Consider the following 17,158-nt stretch of genomic DNA (forward strand, 5'->3'; position numbering starts at 1 on the left):
TTGTATGGCATGAACTACATCAAAGTACAAAATAAGGCGTATCCAATTCTGGAGTGTCACCATGACACATGAAACCTTGATTTGTTGAAGTGTACTATATCACCATACAGTATATCAGTGGTATCCAAACTTTGACCCTCCAGCTGTGGAGAAATCCCATCATGCATCTGTCTTGGGCAGTCATGTCTGTGGCTGTCAGAGTCTTGCAATGCCTAATTGGATTTGTAGTTTTACCACAGCTGCAGGGCTAAAGTTTGGCTACCCCTGCCATATATCATGAGACAAATACTGACTATAGTTGTTGAAGGCGGGTGCCAGACACCATGAAAGTACTCAGCTCTGAAGTAAAGAAACTGGATGGAAGCACCATACGTGATAATGTCATATACACCTACAGAGCAGTTCCTATGTTTCTTAGCAAGAAAAAAAAAATTGTTGTGGGAAACAGTACTTACATCATTGCGGACATCAGGTAATGTGATCCATAAAGGGAAAATAATTGGCAGCACAGCAAGATACACAGCCCGCTTACGCTGATTGGTGGGCCATGCTAAGCTTAGTGGTTGGTCTCCTTCCTCGATCATATTTGCAGCCGTGCCCTGAATAAAAAAATGGATGAACTATTGTTACAGCAGAATAAGAAATGTAATGACAATATTAACTTTTCAACACAGATTGTTAGAAAATGTCCATAATAACAGATCACAGTTCCCAGATTCTGAGGACCGGAGGCTTTATTTGGTACTGGAGACAGTTGCACACAGCATCTGGAGGAAATGGCAATTCTTTGGCTCAGATTATTTTAAAAGATACTCTATTGCTTCCCCAATTTAGGAGTACTGCCATAAGCGTCAGTAGGCAGAGCCGGCACTACCATATAGGCAGGTCAAGCATCTGCCTGAGGGCGCCGGTGGGGGGGCGGAAAGATGCGACTGGGAGGTCGCCCCTTTAAGAAGGTCGCCGCGGCGGTGATCACACCTCTCTGCGCTCCCTCTCTCCTCCCAGCCGCTGCAGCTTCAGAGCAGCCAGGAGGAGATAGAGGGAGCGCAGAGAGGTGTGAACAGAGCCGCATCTCAGCGCCGATATGAAGAGCCGAGCAGAGCAGAGCAATGGCAGGGATCCTTTTGATGAGGTGAGGCGTTTGGCGCTCCGGGCCTTCCCCCCCCCGCCAGCTACCTTTCTCTTCTTGCCGCCGGAGATCCTCTCAGGAGACTGTGAGGGGAGAGGTGCACTCGCAGCCCTTCCTCTCAGCTGTCACAGAAATTCTAGTACAGTGCTGTGCTAGAACTCCTGTATTGGAGGTGACAGGTTCAATAAAGAGAACCTGTCACCTTCATATGCTATTACACAGGGGCTTGTTAGCTCCTGTGTGATAGCAATAAAGTTAAGTGAAAAAAAATAAAATTACATTAAATTTTTTTATAAAAAACAAGTAAAAAATAATAATAAAAATGATAAAAAGTAAAAGATATACAGATAAAAAGATATTTAAAAAAGTAAAAAAATTAAAATTAAAAAAAGAAAAAAGTGATAAAATTTTTTTTTTTCTAATCTTTTTTAAAAAAAATGGACCTTTGCCTGTGTAGGAAAAAATCCTTGCACCAGCCCTGTCTGTAGGACGAAAAGTATTTATGAATTGTTTATTTATGTGTCATATTGTCTTCAAATACCCAGTTGTTGAAGTTACAAGCTGATATTATGGGTATTTTTTACAATACGGAGTGATATCATGGGTTTTGTTACACTGCAGACTGTTATTATGGGTATCTTTACACTACAGACTGATATTAAGGGTAGTTTTGCACTACGGACTCATATTTTGGGTGTTTTTACACTACAGACCAATATTATAGGTATCTTTATACTGCAGACTAATATTAGGGGTATTGTTACACTATGGGCTGATAATATGGGTGTTTTTACACTGCAGACTGATATGATGGGTATTTTTACACTATAGATTGATATTATGCTTATCTTTACACTGCAGATGGATATTATGCTTATCTGTACACTATAGACTGATATTATGGGTATTTTTACACTATAGATTGATATTATGCTTATCTTTACACTGCAGATGGATATTATGCTTATCTGTACACTATAGACTGATATTATGGGTATTTTTACACTATAGATTGATATTATGCTTATCTTTACACTGCAGATGGATATTATGCTTATCTGTACACTATAGACTGATATTATGGGTATTTTTACACTATGGATTGATATTATGTTTACCTTTACACTATAGACAGATATTTTGGGTATTTTTACACCACTACTTGACAATATGTGTATCTTTACAGAACAATAGCTCTGACTTCCTTTAAAAAAACCATAATTATGTGTACATAGCAGGAGTTTTACATTTTATTAAGTATTTACAGAACAATAAAGAGAAACATTTTACAAATATGTATTAATAATGTTATAATCTTTGTACCGTACTTTATTTGACATGACTAGCCTGTCTGTTATACAATTCTTTGTCCCCCTCACTGTCTCATCATTAAAGGAGAAGAGAAATACGAAGGTTGGCATTCATAACCTTCTTTTGAAAATGCTAGGGGCAGTCATATTGATTCCCTGACTTCAGTATTTTCTAAATCAATGATATAGGTTAAAATGTCTTTATTTTATATTTGCCGCCTAGTCAGTGATTTAGGAAGCAATAAAACCATTAGATTAGCATTACAGCCAATCGTGTACTATTTTCAGAAAGAAAGGTAAGCAATGGCAGACTTCATATTTTTTTTTTAGTATGGGTTTTCTTGAAAGCAGGCACCTATGTGATTAGCATTAAGAATTGGAATAAAAAAATATGACCACTTTATTCACTAAAGCTGCATTTTAGACACTAGCATAATGCCAAATGTGCTCTTTTCTGTCTCTTTAACCCTGGGACAACTCCCACCTTTTGTCAGTAGATATAAAGAACATCCTTCTAGTTAGAAGAAATCTTTGAGATAACTGGAAATGGCTAAATTGGGATGTCTCCAGCTCAGCTATTAAATAATAATGTAGACACATTTCACAGCATTATTTCAAGGCTTGGAAAAGCATAACTATGGTGTTGAGCCAAGGCTTGACCTATTTCAGGAGCCCCCTGTGACTATTGTGACAAGAGGCAATTCTACTAAAACTATCACAGACAATTACAATCTCTCTCTCTCCCCCAACAATTATTTTACCGATAGGCGTTGTTTACATTACGATAGACCACATGGAACATATTATTAAAACTACCAATAGGTTCAGGATTTGATGTTTATGATAATGCAACATTTTTTGTAGTTACATTTTATAGTTACCTCCTTTTAAGCTACAGTGGCAGGGTCAGCATTATTTTATAGTCAAACAGAATGGTTGTTGAATCTGTTCCTTACATGATTCATACAAAGACACTTATAATGTGGAGTCTATCGGGTGTGGTGTCTGTTTATTTGCCTCATCTATGGTGCAGGTCCTCATAGCTCAAAGACACTTATAGATGAGATGGAAAATGGAGTGCAAAAATAATACATGTCCAAAGGCCCCACTGTTTGATTGTATATCATTATATACAGTTGGGCTGATTTATTGAAGTGTAAATATTCACTTCAGCTATACAGCCATGTCCAGATGAAATAAGTAAACAGGTATGCTTTTCCACTGATTGAATAATTGAAGTGAATAATTACACAATTTATTATGTGAAGATTTTCAATTCATTTAGTAAATCAGCTTCAATGTCCAATAGGTGCGTTCACATGTTTATTTGGTGTACCACCCTGACAACATTAGCAACCGGAGAACGTTAGTTAATAGTACTTGTTGAAGCAAAAATACTCAAAGCTGCTGCAAAGGCAACTTTGCAACAAGACAATGGCTATGGCTAAGGCAATATATTAACTGGGAAACAAAGCAAACACAGCAGAGTGCACAGCGTACAGCAGTAAATCTTTAATCTGGTTTAATGTAAAGTCAAAGTATTGAATGTACAATGACAGTCTTGTACAGAGAGTGTGTTAGAGGTACAGGTTGGGGCCTGCAACAGCTGCTCATGGCCACTGCTGTTGGGATCAGGATGGGAAGAGGGAGGTCAGTTCCAGCATTTTCATGACACACACTACTCCAACGCTTCCTGTTTTGGCACACGTGATGCCACTACTGTCAGCTTTGTCCGCTGTTAGGTGCGCTCTTGGTCTGTTGCATTTTAGGGACATTCCCCTTCATAAATCCAGTGACAGATCATGCTGGAATTAGTTGAATATCCATTCATTGATTGTACTATTAGGGCAATGATCTTCCAAACTAACAAACTTCTATTCGTTTAACTTCTAACAGCAAATTAATACCATTGGTGCAGGTAATGCTGTATTTAAAGGTGGGGCTATTAAAATTCAAAATTCATAGCATTTTATTACGTATATCTAAAACTCCGATATCCTGTTCACAAAGGTTCTTCAAGATAGGAGTTAAAATATAATATATGAAATTCATAATACATAAATCTTATAAGCAAAAAAGGAATGGTAAGATTATTGTACATTAAAGCAAGAAAGTATATATATATTTTTTTCTGTTTTATGTATATACAATATATATATATACAGTATATATTATATACACACACAATTTTATATTTAGGATTATATGATCCTATATACTGTATGTAGCGAGAATTGAGATACCTTCTCCAAATACCCTTACTCAAAAAAATCCTATTAAAAAAACTATAGCTAGAATAGGGGGAAATATTATTACCCTAAACGATATTCAATACTAGAAATACTGTGCTACATAGTTACATAGTATTTGAGGTTGAATAAAGACACAGGTCCATCAAGTTCAACCCATTGCGTGTATGCATGTGACTCTGCATGTCTATGCATGTGCATGATTCCCTGTGTGTTCTTGTTCTTAAGAGTACATGTACCCCTGAATGTTACCGTCTCTGAGGAAATCATACAAGTGCTTTTTAAAAGATTCAACACTCCCAGCTTAAATCACTGCTTGCGACAGTGGGTTCCAGAACCTAACCGCTCTAACTGTAAAGAAGCCCCTTCGACACTTGTGCTGAAATCTTTTCTCCACCAGTTTTAGGTGGTGGCCTCTAGTCTGGTTATGGAGTTTACGGTAAAAAGTTTATTGCTGATGTTGCTATCCCGATTGAGCATCTTGTACATCAAAATCATATCCCCCCTTAATCTCCTCACTTCTAGCGTGAACATTTTAAAATTTAGTATCCTTGTCTCATAGCTTTGGCCCTCCATCCCCTTAATTAGTTTGGTTGCCCTTCTCTGGACTCTACTCCAGATGAGGTCGAACTAGCAATCCATAAAGTGATAAAATTATAGATTTGTCTCTACAGTAAATTCCCTTTTGAATACAAGCCAGAACTCTGCTTGCTTTGTTTGCAGCAGCCTGGCATTGCAAGCTATTGTTCAATCAGTGGTCTACTATGACTCCCAAATCCTTTTCCATTTCTGACTTCCCAAGAGGAGTACCCATTAATGTGTATTCCTTTTGCCTATTTTTAACCCCAAAGTGCATTACTTTACATTTATCGACATTAAACCTCATCTGCCATATGGTTGCCCACTTCCATATTTTATCCAGGTCCTCCTGTAATGTTCTACTATCTAACTAATGCTCACTATTAAAAGAGTAAAATGTTTAGAAGATAGTGCTGGTTTCTAGTTCCTTGTTTAAACCATTAGGTGTCAGTGTCTGCAGAGGAAAAATCCAGTATGTTTCTTGGAAACACACATTTTTTAATCTCTTATTTTCCAATAAAGACTTAGGCATAGCCTGCACACCATACATTTTTGGATCCAGTTGTGCTACAGTTATAAAAATTCTTCAAAAAACATAGGGACACTGTGCTTGTCACTTCCTTGTTCAATAAACATTCTGTCTTCTATCCTGGTTCTAAGCGGTGAATGTACATAGGGAACAGCTCTGAAGAAGAGATTTGCTGTGCAATAAGGCCACTAGATGAAGCCAAGGGGCATATGAATTGTCTCTCCTCCTTGGATTCATCTAGTGGCCATAATGTGCGACAAATTTCATTTGCAGAGCTGTTTGCTGTGCAAATGGTTTATAAATGCACCCCCCTGTATACTTTTAATCTTATATACCATAGGCCACAAGGGCAAATCAATACATAATTAATGAGCACCTAAGAAATTAATTTATCAAACATTCTTTCTCTCCCTCATTGGAATCACAGAATTTATTCTGCCCATATAGGTAATACACTTACAAGTCTTTTTAGGAGTACATAGAATGTTCATTGAAGAAGGACATGACATGTACAGTGTCCCTAGGCATCGTGGCAGTGCGTGGCAATGCCATGGTGTCTTTTGGCAATTTAGTCACCCAGGACTCTCAGCCAGTGGTGCTGACCAGTTCCAGAAAGCACAAACGTTTACTGGGAAAGAGCCGGCTTTGCAGTTCTTCCCAGGTTTTCCAGATTTGTCTCTGGTTCCTGGAACTGGGTGATTTCAAAGAGCATTGGGAGGGATGGAATCTCCATTCCTGGGTCCGGACTTTAGTAGTGACCAGCAGCAAGTGGTTGTGCACCTGTGCACAGCCCTTATGAAGAGAATGCTGGATAATGTTCGGTGTTCCACCTGGGAGACAGAGAAGGTCTCTGTGCAGGAGTCAGGAGGGCCCCACCCTGGAACCAGTCTGTGTCTGGCGGACTGAGGAATGTGTCACCTGTGTGGTGAAAAGCAGCCTGTGTGGCAAGAGGACAAGAAACAGCCTGTGTGGCAGGCGGTTTGGATACAGCCTGTGTGGGAAAGGCGTTCGGGAAACAGACAACCTAAAGTTGGTGAGACTTTGAAAGAGTTATTTTAGATAAAGAAAAAAAAACTGTGCTTTATGTTTGAAAACCCCTGCAAGGGAAAACCGGTGTAGACTTTTGTGTTAATAAAAGTGGCAAAAGAAGTCCTTAAAAAGTGGAAAGCGAGTGGAAGTGTCCTTAATGCGCTACCACTGGAAGCTAAATCTCACAGCATTTTAAAAAAATTGTAGCACAACTGGGTTGACATTTGTGGGCATCTAGGCAATGCCTTACGCTGTAATAGAAAATGACAATTAAAAAAAAATGTTCAGCTATGTTGTCCTAGATTGTTCACTTCTCCTGCCTTCTCCAAACTCTTCACCCTTTTGTGAATAACCCTGTTGATTTTCCACCAACATTTCATGTATTGGTATTACAAGTGGCGAAAAGTGAAGGTAAATCTTTAAAATTGGGTAACAGACAGTAATAAAAAAATGACAGAAATAAAGCAATGTTAACTCTTTTTTTCTATTGAAAAAAATAATAATTAGGATGGAGGTTCGATTGAAAATTCAACTCCAGCTAAATATTTATTTTTGTTTTGGGTTTTTTGGGGAGGTGTTAGATACTGTCAGGTTTTTATTGCTGTCTGTGTTCCCATTGGGAAGATTTCTTTTCACTTCTTGTTCCAGTGGCAGGGAGAAAGAGGGGCAGAATCACCTCAATGAGGACACAAAGATTAACAAAAACACTTTTTTTAAGTAGGGTGGGTTGGAACTTCTGTCAGGATAATATTGTTATCTATCTCTTCCTATCCCAGTGACTCTAGTTCCCTGCATTTTTTGTCCTGGTGTCACAGTGAATAAACATGAGGCTGAATCTTCCAAACTGAGCCACAGACAGCAGTAAAAACCTGTCAGCAGCTATAACCATTTCCCATTCTATCCAAACACAAAACATGTTTTGGCTTGAGTTTTGGCTTTAAACCATTTTTGTATTACTGGCAACTGCTCTATGTTGCGTACAGTGCTCAGCCTGCAGTAAATTATTACAAAAAAATATAAATGTATGACCTGTGTTTCTGCGGCTTCTATGTTGTGGGACACATTCCCATTTTGAATTGGATCATCAGATTCTTTAGGTGGTGTCACTTCCACTTCAACATTAGCACTGTTTGGAAGATCAACTTTGTCTGTAATGAGAATAAAGGAACAGCAATAAATACGTTAAAAAAAAGTAAGAGCAGGAAACAGAGCAAGGGGCACTTTTTAATAGGGCATACCTTAGATCACAGACATACACACTTGCTTGTCTGCAGCTGATATAGTGCCTAGATAAACAAGGATATGCCCAGCCTTTATAGTACTATTTCATGTCTATGTACTGCCTGCCATTAAAACATCTGATAGCCCCATCATTATATTAACATTAACAACAGGTTTAATGAAAATTTTATTTTCCTTGCTGCATTCTCTTGAAAGCCCAGGATGGGTCCTTTATGCCTTGGGCTCACAGGAAGTGGGTAAAATGACACTTGTTTTTCTAGTTTGCTTGCTGTATATTGCCTAAAATTACGTTAGGTACACTTTTATTGCTTTCTGAGGGATGCATTAGCTTTTATTATTATTATACAGGCTTTATATAGCGCCAACAGTTAGCGCATCGCTTATATTTTAAATATAATGTTAGATTTTTTGACCAGTTGTGGACTTTGGATATATCACAAATGCCCTAAAAATGTCGTCTAAATACTTTGGTGGTGTGTGGTACACCCTTCTCCTTCCACTTCCACCGCAGCTCCCCGGACGCATTTGCTGGCAAAACCTGGCTGTCATTTTGACTGCTGGGACTTGTTTTGTTTTACAAGAGCATCTGTTGTCTGCCACTGTGCAAATTGGCACTCACAAAACAGTGTCTAGAATTTAGCAATGGTATTTTGCTACATTGTAATTATTCTGGTGCACTTATAGCAAATCAAAAAGCTATTTTAAAATTAAAAAAATTAAAACAAACAGTGTTCCTATTTAACCCGTTATTAATCCTTACTTAACTTAATCAGCCATAATTAATTCCTTCCTACTTTTCTTTCCGCTTTTTTGTTTTATTTTGCTGCTGATATTTATTTTTTCTATTTTTGTTTTTACCATTAACATTTTACTTTTTTTAGTTTTTTATTGTTTTATCCCTTAATTATTTTAGTAACACATTTAAAAAAATGCTCAAAAAATACAATTTATTTGTAAATTATTTTTACCATGCTTTGTCATAAAAACATTTTTTACTGTCATTTTAACGAGGACAAATTGTGTGCACTTTTTATCTACAGTAAAAATAGTTGCTTTATAGCTAACATTGGTCAATTAGTTTTTATTTTTTTTACATGTTCTATCTATAGATTGCATGTATATATACAGTATATATGTATGTGTGTGTGTAATTATGTTTACTTTTACATTTGTCATCATAACTCTTTTGGACTTGATCCCTTTTGGAAAGTGTTTTCTTTATATCGTTTGTTTGTAGTAAATTGCCAATCCTGCATTTCCAAAAATGTAGGCTAACCCTACATACTGTTTACCTCTATTGCAGGTAAAATGTTTACTTTAAATATTTGATAAGTATGTATGCCATATTAGCATTTCCTAAGCAATTTACATAAAATAAGAAATAATCTAGATAAGGCCTGTGACTGTCCTGAAGCATTGATTAAACAGCCAATTTCCATGCATAAATGTATCTGCTTCTATTATGACCATAGAGCACTATCCTTCAGGAAAAGACATAAAATGCAGACATTAATGGCACAGTGCTGTAATCACTTAGAAATGTATTTGCTATGCTGCTACTAAATGACCAATAATGCTGTACCTCACAGAACAATTTTAAGCCCACATTCTAGCATTGAAAAATACACTGAATAATATATGAATGTAATACTCCATTCGGGAGTTATATCTGTGCTGTCAACAATTTTTCAAAAGTTGAAAATGTTTTATACATGACCTCAATACAACTTTGTGGAGTCATTTTCCTTTTGAGTTAATTTGCATAAGTGGTGCTTAGCTTGCCTTGCCTCATTCTAGTCAAAAACCGTCAAACTTTGACCAGACTGTCCAAGATGTAGCTTGGCTTTAAAAAAATATTTTTGCTTGCATATGATGGGTCCTTTAACAGAACACATCTTGACATTATTTACTAAGTTAGGTGAACTTTCACTTTTTTTTCCGCTCTTGATTGTGTATAACAGTTTAACAAATACTCCCCTATAGTCTTTTTAACCCTTTTACTGCTACAGGCATAAGTACTATGCCTGTGGCAACAAGATGCTGTAAAAAGGCTCCTGGATGATATAGCACCCGGGATTGTGTTAACACTTCCTCAGCCAACTGGTTTCATTTAAGTAGAAGTTATTTTTTACATCCATTTTTTTAACAAATCTGATCCCTTCTACACCCCACCGCAGGTCCTGCCCCCTGCCTGACCCCCCTCCTATGTAAGGCTTTGCTGCCCTTCCTGCGAGCCTGAAATGGGCATGGTGGGTATCAGCAGGGAAAGTGTATGTAAATATGTTCACGAGTCTCCCCTTTGGTGAATGAACCCAGAAGCGACAATAATTTTTTTCACTTCTGGTTTATGAGCTTTTATTCCCAAGCCACAGTAAGGTGGGGAAGAAGTTGATCAAGCATGACCTGTGCTATATCTAATAGACCCCTGATGTCTCCTAAAAAGAGTTGGTTGAATCTACATAAGAAAACAATGATTGAGCCACACATGTTGGGTATCGGCAAGCACACCAGAGTGAGGACCGTTATTCATAGTTAACTTTAAGATGATGACCTGAAAAGGGCTTTTAAAGCATCGCCTATGGAAATTGGGGTAACTTAGTTTTTCTCCATGTCAGGTCATGCACAATTTTTGAGACTCAACATGTTTGGTATCTATTTACTCGATGCAACCTCATCTTTTATATTTTACCAAAACATTGTGTATCTTGTTGTGTTTGTGTGCACTAAAATTGATTTTTTGAACTAAAAATTTGGATTTGATAAAAAATTGCAGGTGTCATCATTTTATTCCCCAGTGTCTCTGCTTTCAGAAAATATATATTTCTGGTGTGCTTTAAGCAAATTTCAGGCCTAAAATGTGCATTTTAACATGTGTGGAAAAAAGGTCCTGGCAGCAAAAATGGTTAAAAAAGAATAGAAGTCTTAAAAAAAACTGAGTATACTCTAAGGATAGCTCAATTTGTTTGAACACATTAGCTCTTTCAATACATTAGCTCTTTCAACTTTTTACCTTTTATTTTTGTTTTCCCTGTAAATTGATAGCTGTTGTCACAGGACCAGACCAGTATAAAAATTGCTCTGTGTACATTCAGTTTGTCTACAGCCTACTCTGTATCTGCAGACAAGGAGCGAGGACAAGATATAAGGCATCTGCTAAAAATACCTGTTTGATTTAATATCTTAACCAACAGGTTAAAATTGTGATTTCTATGCTGCAATGCACGCATGCAATCATAAGAGATCCCAAACTGCTAAAAGCTGTCTGCTCTTGTAGAAATTGTAGAAAGCAGAATGCACATGTAGAAGGAACCCTGATGCCTTCCTTGTTCTTACTCCTAGTTTTGAGACTTTTGCTCTCTACACCATAACAGCTTGTCTATATCAGCTTGTGATCTCTAATGAGATATGATAACTGATATACACACTCACCTATACAGTTGGCAGCTCCATTTAATCTTTCACTGTCCTCTACCTGGCACTTCATTTTTGCCATTTTATTCAGGATTGAAGCCTTCTCTTTGAACTTTCCTTAAAATATTAAACAGAATAATAGAATTAGGGATGAATACATTTCACAACACTACACAGGAAATCACAAAGCAAACAAATAAAAAAAAGTGTTTGCTTAACTGTACAGATTAATAATCTGTAGGCATTAATATTGAATTTACAGTCAGCCTTTATCACTGCAATGCACATAACTTCATGCCAAGGAAAATGACAAAGCAAGTTACAAGTGTGAGAAGACTGCCAAATACTACATGAGTGAGAAATGGAAAATGCACAATAAACAAATAAGCAGTGCCAGATAACATGGCTTTAATTTGATTTTTTTGAGTGCTTGTGTCTGTGAAGGTTCGCATTTTTCCAGGTCATGATATGGCTAAGGAGTAGTTAGTCTCTGCATTTGCTAGTAGTAGTTTATCCTTCAATGCAGTTCTGCACAGAAACCATTAACCCTACACTGAGGGTGCGTGCTACTGTGGTAAATGTCCTACACTTTGGGGAACACTGGACTAACTTACTACATAGAACGAACTTGAACACTTTTGGAACATCCCTCTGGGATGTCTTAGGCAACAGCTTATTTATAGTTATTCATGTTGTATACAGCACCAATATATTTTGCAGAGTTTTACAAAGGACAATGGTCTATTATCATACTGTCCCCAAAAGAGCTGCTTACCCAATACCACTACCACACTCATATTCAGGAGTGTGAATACTGTATAAGACTTATTTAAGTGCAATCTACATAACAGTCACTATCTTTTTGGACTAAAGAAGGAACCTAGTGCAAATCCATTGCCAAACATACAGACTCCATGCAAGGAGACTCTTGCTGCAAGGCTACATGTATTCAAATCTTCAATAATAGTTTTGCCTATCTAGTGGTACTAATATAAAGGTCCTTGTTTGGCCACTTTGTGTTATCGAATGCAACAATACTTCCACAATATTCTGCCTGTAAATCAACCTGTCACATGCCTTCTCAAGGCACAAGATACACTTTTGTGCTAATGCACATTGTCCAGGAATATTACACTTTAAAAAGAATGTAGTCAGCAACAATTAGGAAATATGCCCTATGAAAAACACATGCGGCCAGTTATCAGTGAAGTGCATGTGGACAGGCTACAATAAAATAAATTGTAGACAGCAAATAGGAAATATGCCCCTATGAATAAACACATACAGCCTGCTATGGATGTAGTACATGTGGAGAGGCTGTAAAGAAGCTGTAGGCATTCAGTAACGTTACATCTACTGAAGAGGCCAGTGTCTACAAACCCTACACTAATCTGTCCCTATGCACTTTATCAGAAGCACTCCCTATGCTTTCGCTATCACAGTTAAGTACATTCTCAATATAGCTCCTGGGAACCCAACTTTTTATAGTGAGGGAGCTGGCTTATCCAAACAAATCCAGGTTGTAACATATATGGTGACCCTTAGATTGACTCCATTTTGTTCCTTTGCCAGCCTTTTGATAAATGATATATAAATAATTAAATGTAAATGTAATGTAAAAATAATTGTAAACTATAGTCATGCACATTGTTACATTTAATTGGCCATAAGTGTTCAGTTTGTGGTAAAGCACTTCTCACATTGATCAAATGATAGAATCAAAGTTATAAGCCATTGGCATTGGATAAGTCACTACAATTTTTCTCAGCCAACCCAGCCACCCACCCCACAAAAAAAGCAATATACAGTATATGCAGTATATGCATCACTTCAGTATCATAATTAGTTACTGCCACATAAAAAGACTCAATTTCCTTTTTTCCAACAGTTTATACCTACCTGTTGTGCCTCCAAACTCCTGCTCACAGCCTTACCTGTACATGTGCACCACAATTTCCATGTACTTTAATAAAAACCAATAGACTGACATGTGACAGATAGGCTTTACATTGAAACTATTTTAACCCATGGTGCCCCTGTCCAGACAGCACAGTGCAGAATTTTGAGGAGCACGGGGAAAAGATTGTGAGGCATCAAATAGGCCACAAAGCCAAGAAAGGTGCTGAAAACATTGTTTTGAGATTACCATTATAACCAGTGTTCCATGAACACAGTACCAAAAACAAAACTACAATACACAAAGCTGTTTATCATAGCAACTATTTTCATATACTGCTGTTACCACATGTATTATGTTTACAGTAAAAAGAATTATCATGTTTAGCCATGCTGGGAGAACTATTAAATATCTGATCCACGTCCTATTCTGTATGCTCCCTCTTGGGCTTTTGCTCAGTGAGCATGTCCGCTTAGTCGGTGTCTCCTAGGCCTTGGGCTTAAGCACATGGAATCTTCCTTCATGGGAGGAACCCCTAAAGGTGTTGGAGGCTGAAAGAAAAGAGCATAAAGCCTAGGAAAAGCAAGCTGCATATGGAAATGTGGAGAGATATAGTTGATAGGGAAGTTAAATACAGGAACCTTTCTATCCTGTCTTTCCATGAAAGTTAAGATTAGAATACCACTTGAACCTCAGGCGCCATGAAGCATGAGCTCTAAATGAGTCCAACGAGCACAGTCTGTGAACTTAAAGATAACCATAAGATACTATCACAGAGGCTTTAGAGAAAGATCTGAAAAGATTAAGGCTTAGTCTATTACTGTATGTGAGATTTAGTATACTGTGGGACATCCCACTCTGTACATCACCCTCCTTCCGATATTGTCTTGAGAAACAAACGTATTTTCTATTTTAACATCTACTGTATTAAAGTGACTCATACTGTATATAAACACACATTGCAATGCATTTATTTTAATGCGGAGATATATAGCCATTAAGATAAATGCCAAAATTTTATTTAAAAGTTTTGTTTGCTACTAAATGTATTGCAATGTACAATCTGCAGCTATTTAAGGATAGCTAGAGTAAAGTGGGGCCAATGAGTGCTATTAGTTATACAACCATTTAAGTTTTATCTCCTTCTTTATCTTATAACTCTGGAATAATATTAGGGTTAGCGATTGGTCTAGTCATTTACTTTATTTTTGTGATTATGTGAGATTCAGGGTACTGTGGGACATCCCAATCAGTAACTCGCCCTCCTTCCCACATTTTATTGTTAGCACAGCACAATGAAAACAAAGTCGCATGACTGTACCCATAGTGTGATGGTGGCGATCGTTTGAGTATCTCATCCTGATACGTCTTTCACTTGGTAAGTGGCTGTCCTAGAAGGTAGCACCATTTCCAGTACAGAAGAACATCAGATAACACACATCCATGTAGAAAGATATGTTTCTGGTTTGTGGCCCAAAATAAGTCCTCTCCAATACTATGCAGATAGAGCAATTGTGTGTAACAAACCCAAATGTTTATATTTTTAGCCCAGTCAAGTGAACCTGTGTTCACTTTGAAAACTCAATCCTGTGTAGAGGAATTTATAAAATAGGAGTTTCCTTTGAACATAATTGAATAGCTTTACTAAATACAGCCTCACTGAGCTAATGAGCTATCTGTGTAAACTAACCAAATTTAGACATTTTGCATTTCACAGACAAAAGCCAAACTCTTTAATTAAACATCTTACAAGTAATATTCTTATTAACTATGAAATTAATTACAACAACATACAGGAACAATGTACAACAAATTAAAAAGAAGATGTCCAAATTAAGATGAAATACAGTCCAAATAGGAAACACTCAGGGGCACAGTTGTGTGAATTTTGGGTGAAAATATTTATCAATAGACCCATAAGAGTACATAAGAATATACAGGTGAAACTCGAATAATTAGAATATTGTGCAAAAGTAATTGCAGTAAGTGCTGCAAAAGGGGCCCAAACCAAGTACTGAGTAGTAGTACATATGCATGCTTGTACTTTTCAGAGGTCCAATATTGTTCTATGTACAAACCTTGTTTTATTGATTGCATGTAATAATCTACTTTTTTGAGGTTGTGGATTTGGGGTTCTTGGGATTTTGTATGAGCTGTAAGCCATAATCATCACAATTATGACAAATCACAGCTTGAATTATCTTGCTTTGCATGTAATGAGTCTATCTCATATATTAGTTTCACCTTTTAAGTTGCATTAGTGAAATAAATGAACTTTGCACGATATTCTAATTATTCGAGTTTCACCTGTATATGCTTGTTTAAGTTAAAATATTTATTTTTCAATATGTATCCAACCACACCACAAATAAGCAGCACACTAATCACCTTACACTGGTTAACTGCACATATATCCATAGTTACTTTCCAAATGTATAGGCAGAGCAAGTGTTTAAATATTGGGTGGGTACAGTGGGGTTCATCAGGCAATCCTGTAAAGGAACTCAATGGAAATGTTCATTTTTTCAACTGACTTAACTTTAACTACCAAGTGCTCTACTAAGATCAGCAAGGTGCAGTAGCTAAAATGACATGCACTGATTTTGACCGAGAAGCCTTTTTTTTTTTAGCATGCCTTATGTGCACTTTTGGCTATTTTAGCTGCCGCTGTCCAATTGATATATCCAATTGATAATTCAGGGCCAATGTGTCTTCCTGCCATATAGCTGAATCATCTCACCATAGATATAAACAGAGATCAGTCTCTCCTTGTTATATACGTATGGGAAAGAGACACTAATAAAACTGCTACACACCACACTTTTGAAATCAATCACTCATCCTCACTAAAAGATATGCAGGAGCTAACACTCATTGCTTCTTTCTAAAAATATGTATTCCCTCGCTGTGATCATGAGTTAATGACTTCAATACTTTTTAATTGCACTGACCTGGAAAAAGTATGCAGATTAGAAAGTCAGAGTGAAGTCAGAAATTGTGATCATGCTTGTTCCAGGGCATGGAAGAAAGAAGAAATTACCTTTGTACAACTCAACAAGGCAAAGCATGCTGGATTTTTCTGTAAAAAATGTAGTGTCAGTGTTCCCCTGGTGCACTAAGCTTTTATCCCATAGGTGGCAGAAATGATAAATATATCTGTTCAACTATTGACTGCAAGTGGAAAAAGCTGCGGTGTACTGAGCAATTATTGAGAGAACTCTTCATTATTTTCCACAATCTCTGTTATAAACATAGATCAGGGGTCAGCAACCTTTTACACACCAAGTGCCATTTTTGAAACCATGGTACAACCGAGTGCCAGTGAACAATAGCACGCTTTAGTGTTAGTTACAGGTACATTTTTTCACTCATGGCTGTACTGCTAATAGTAAGTTAAACTCACTAATTATTTTAATGTGTTTACCTCTCCAGTAGCAGCACAACTATAAGGGGAAAAAATTGAATAACTGGTGCACACACAAAACATGTTCATATTTACATTTGCTGAAAAGTAAACTGGACTTTTTAGTGTGATCCCTGTGTCTTTATTTCATGGTTCAGTTGTGCAATCTCTGGCCTGTAGGATGTTACTGTCAGCTGACCTCAGAGCAGCACCAATGCCCTGCAGACCTCAGGCCAGAAGCACCAATGCCCTGCAGACCTCAGGCCAGCAGCACCAATGCCCTGCAGACCTCAGGCCAGCAGCACCAATGCCCTGCAGACCTCAGGCCAGCAGCACCAATGCCCTGCAGACCTCAGGCCAGCAGCACCAATGCCCTGCAG

The 17,158-nt window shown here is 37.4% G+C and overlaps 1 protein-coding gene across 7 annotated transcripts in view; it reads right to left on the reverse strand.

The window, feature by feature from the left end:
- Window positions 1–17,158, reverse strand: part of SLC24A2 (solute carrier family 24 member 2) — a 133,605-nt gene that overhangs the window by 13,143 nt on the left and 103,304 nt on the right. For all 7 annotated transcript variants that reach the window (XM_018556873.1, XM_018556872.1, XM_018556874.1 and 4 more), the window contains 3 exons: window positions 11,497–11,595; window positions 7,855–7,973; window positions 456–599 (listed from right to left, as the gene is read on the reverse strand). In XM_018556873.1, coding sequence (XP_018412375.1) covers window positions 456–599; window positions 7,855–7,973; window positions 11,497–11,595 — 362 coding nt within the window. The remainder of the gene's footprint in view (window positions 1–455; window positions 600–7,854; window positions 7,974–11,496; window positions 11,596–17,158) is intronic.

The sequence above is a fragment of the Nanorana parkeri genome, unplaced genomic scaffold (genome assembly GCF_000935625.1).
Source record: "Nanorana parkeri isolate BGI_ZX_2015 unplaced genomic scaffold, ASM93562v1 scaffold256, whole genome shotgun sequence".
In the NCBI taxonomy this organism is placed as follows: domain Eukaryota; kingdom Metazoa; phylum Chordata; class Amphibia; order Anura; family Dicroglossidae; genus Nanorana; species Nanorana parkeri.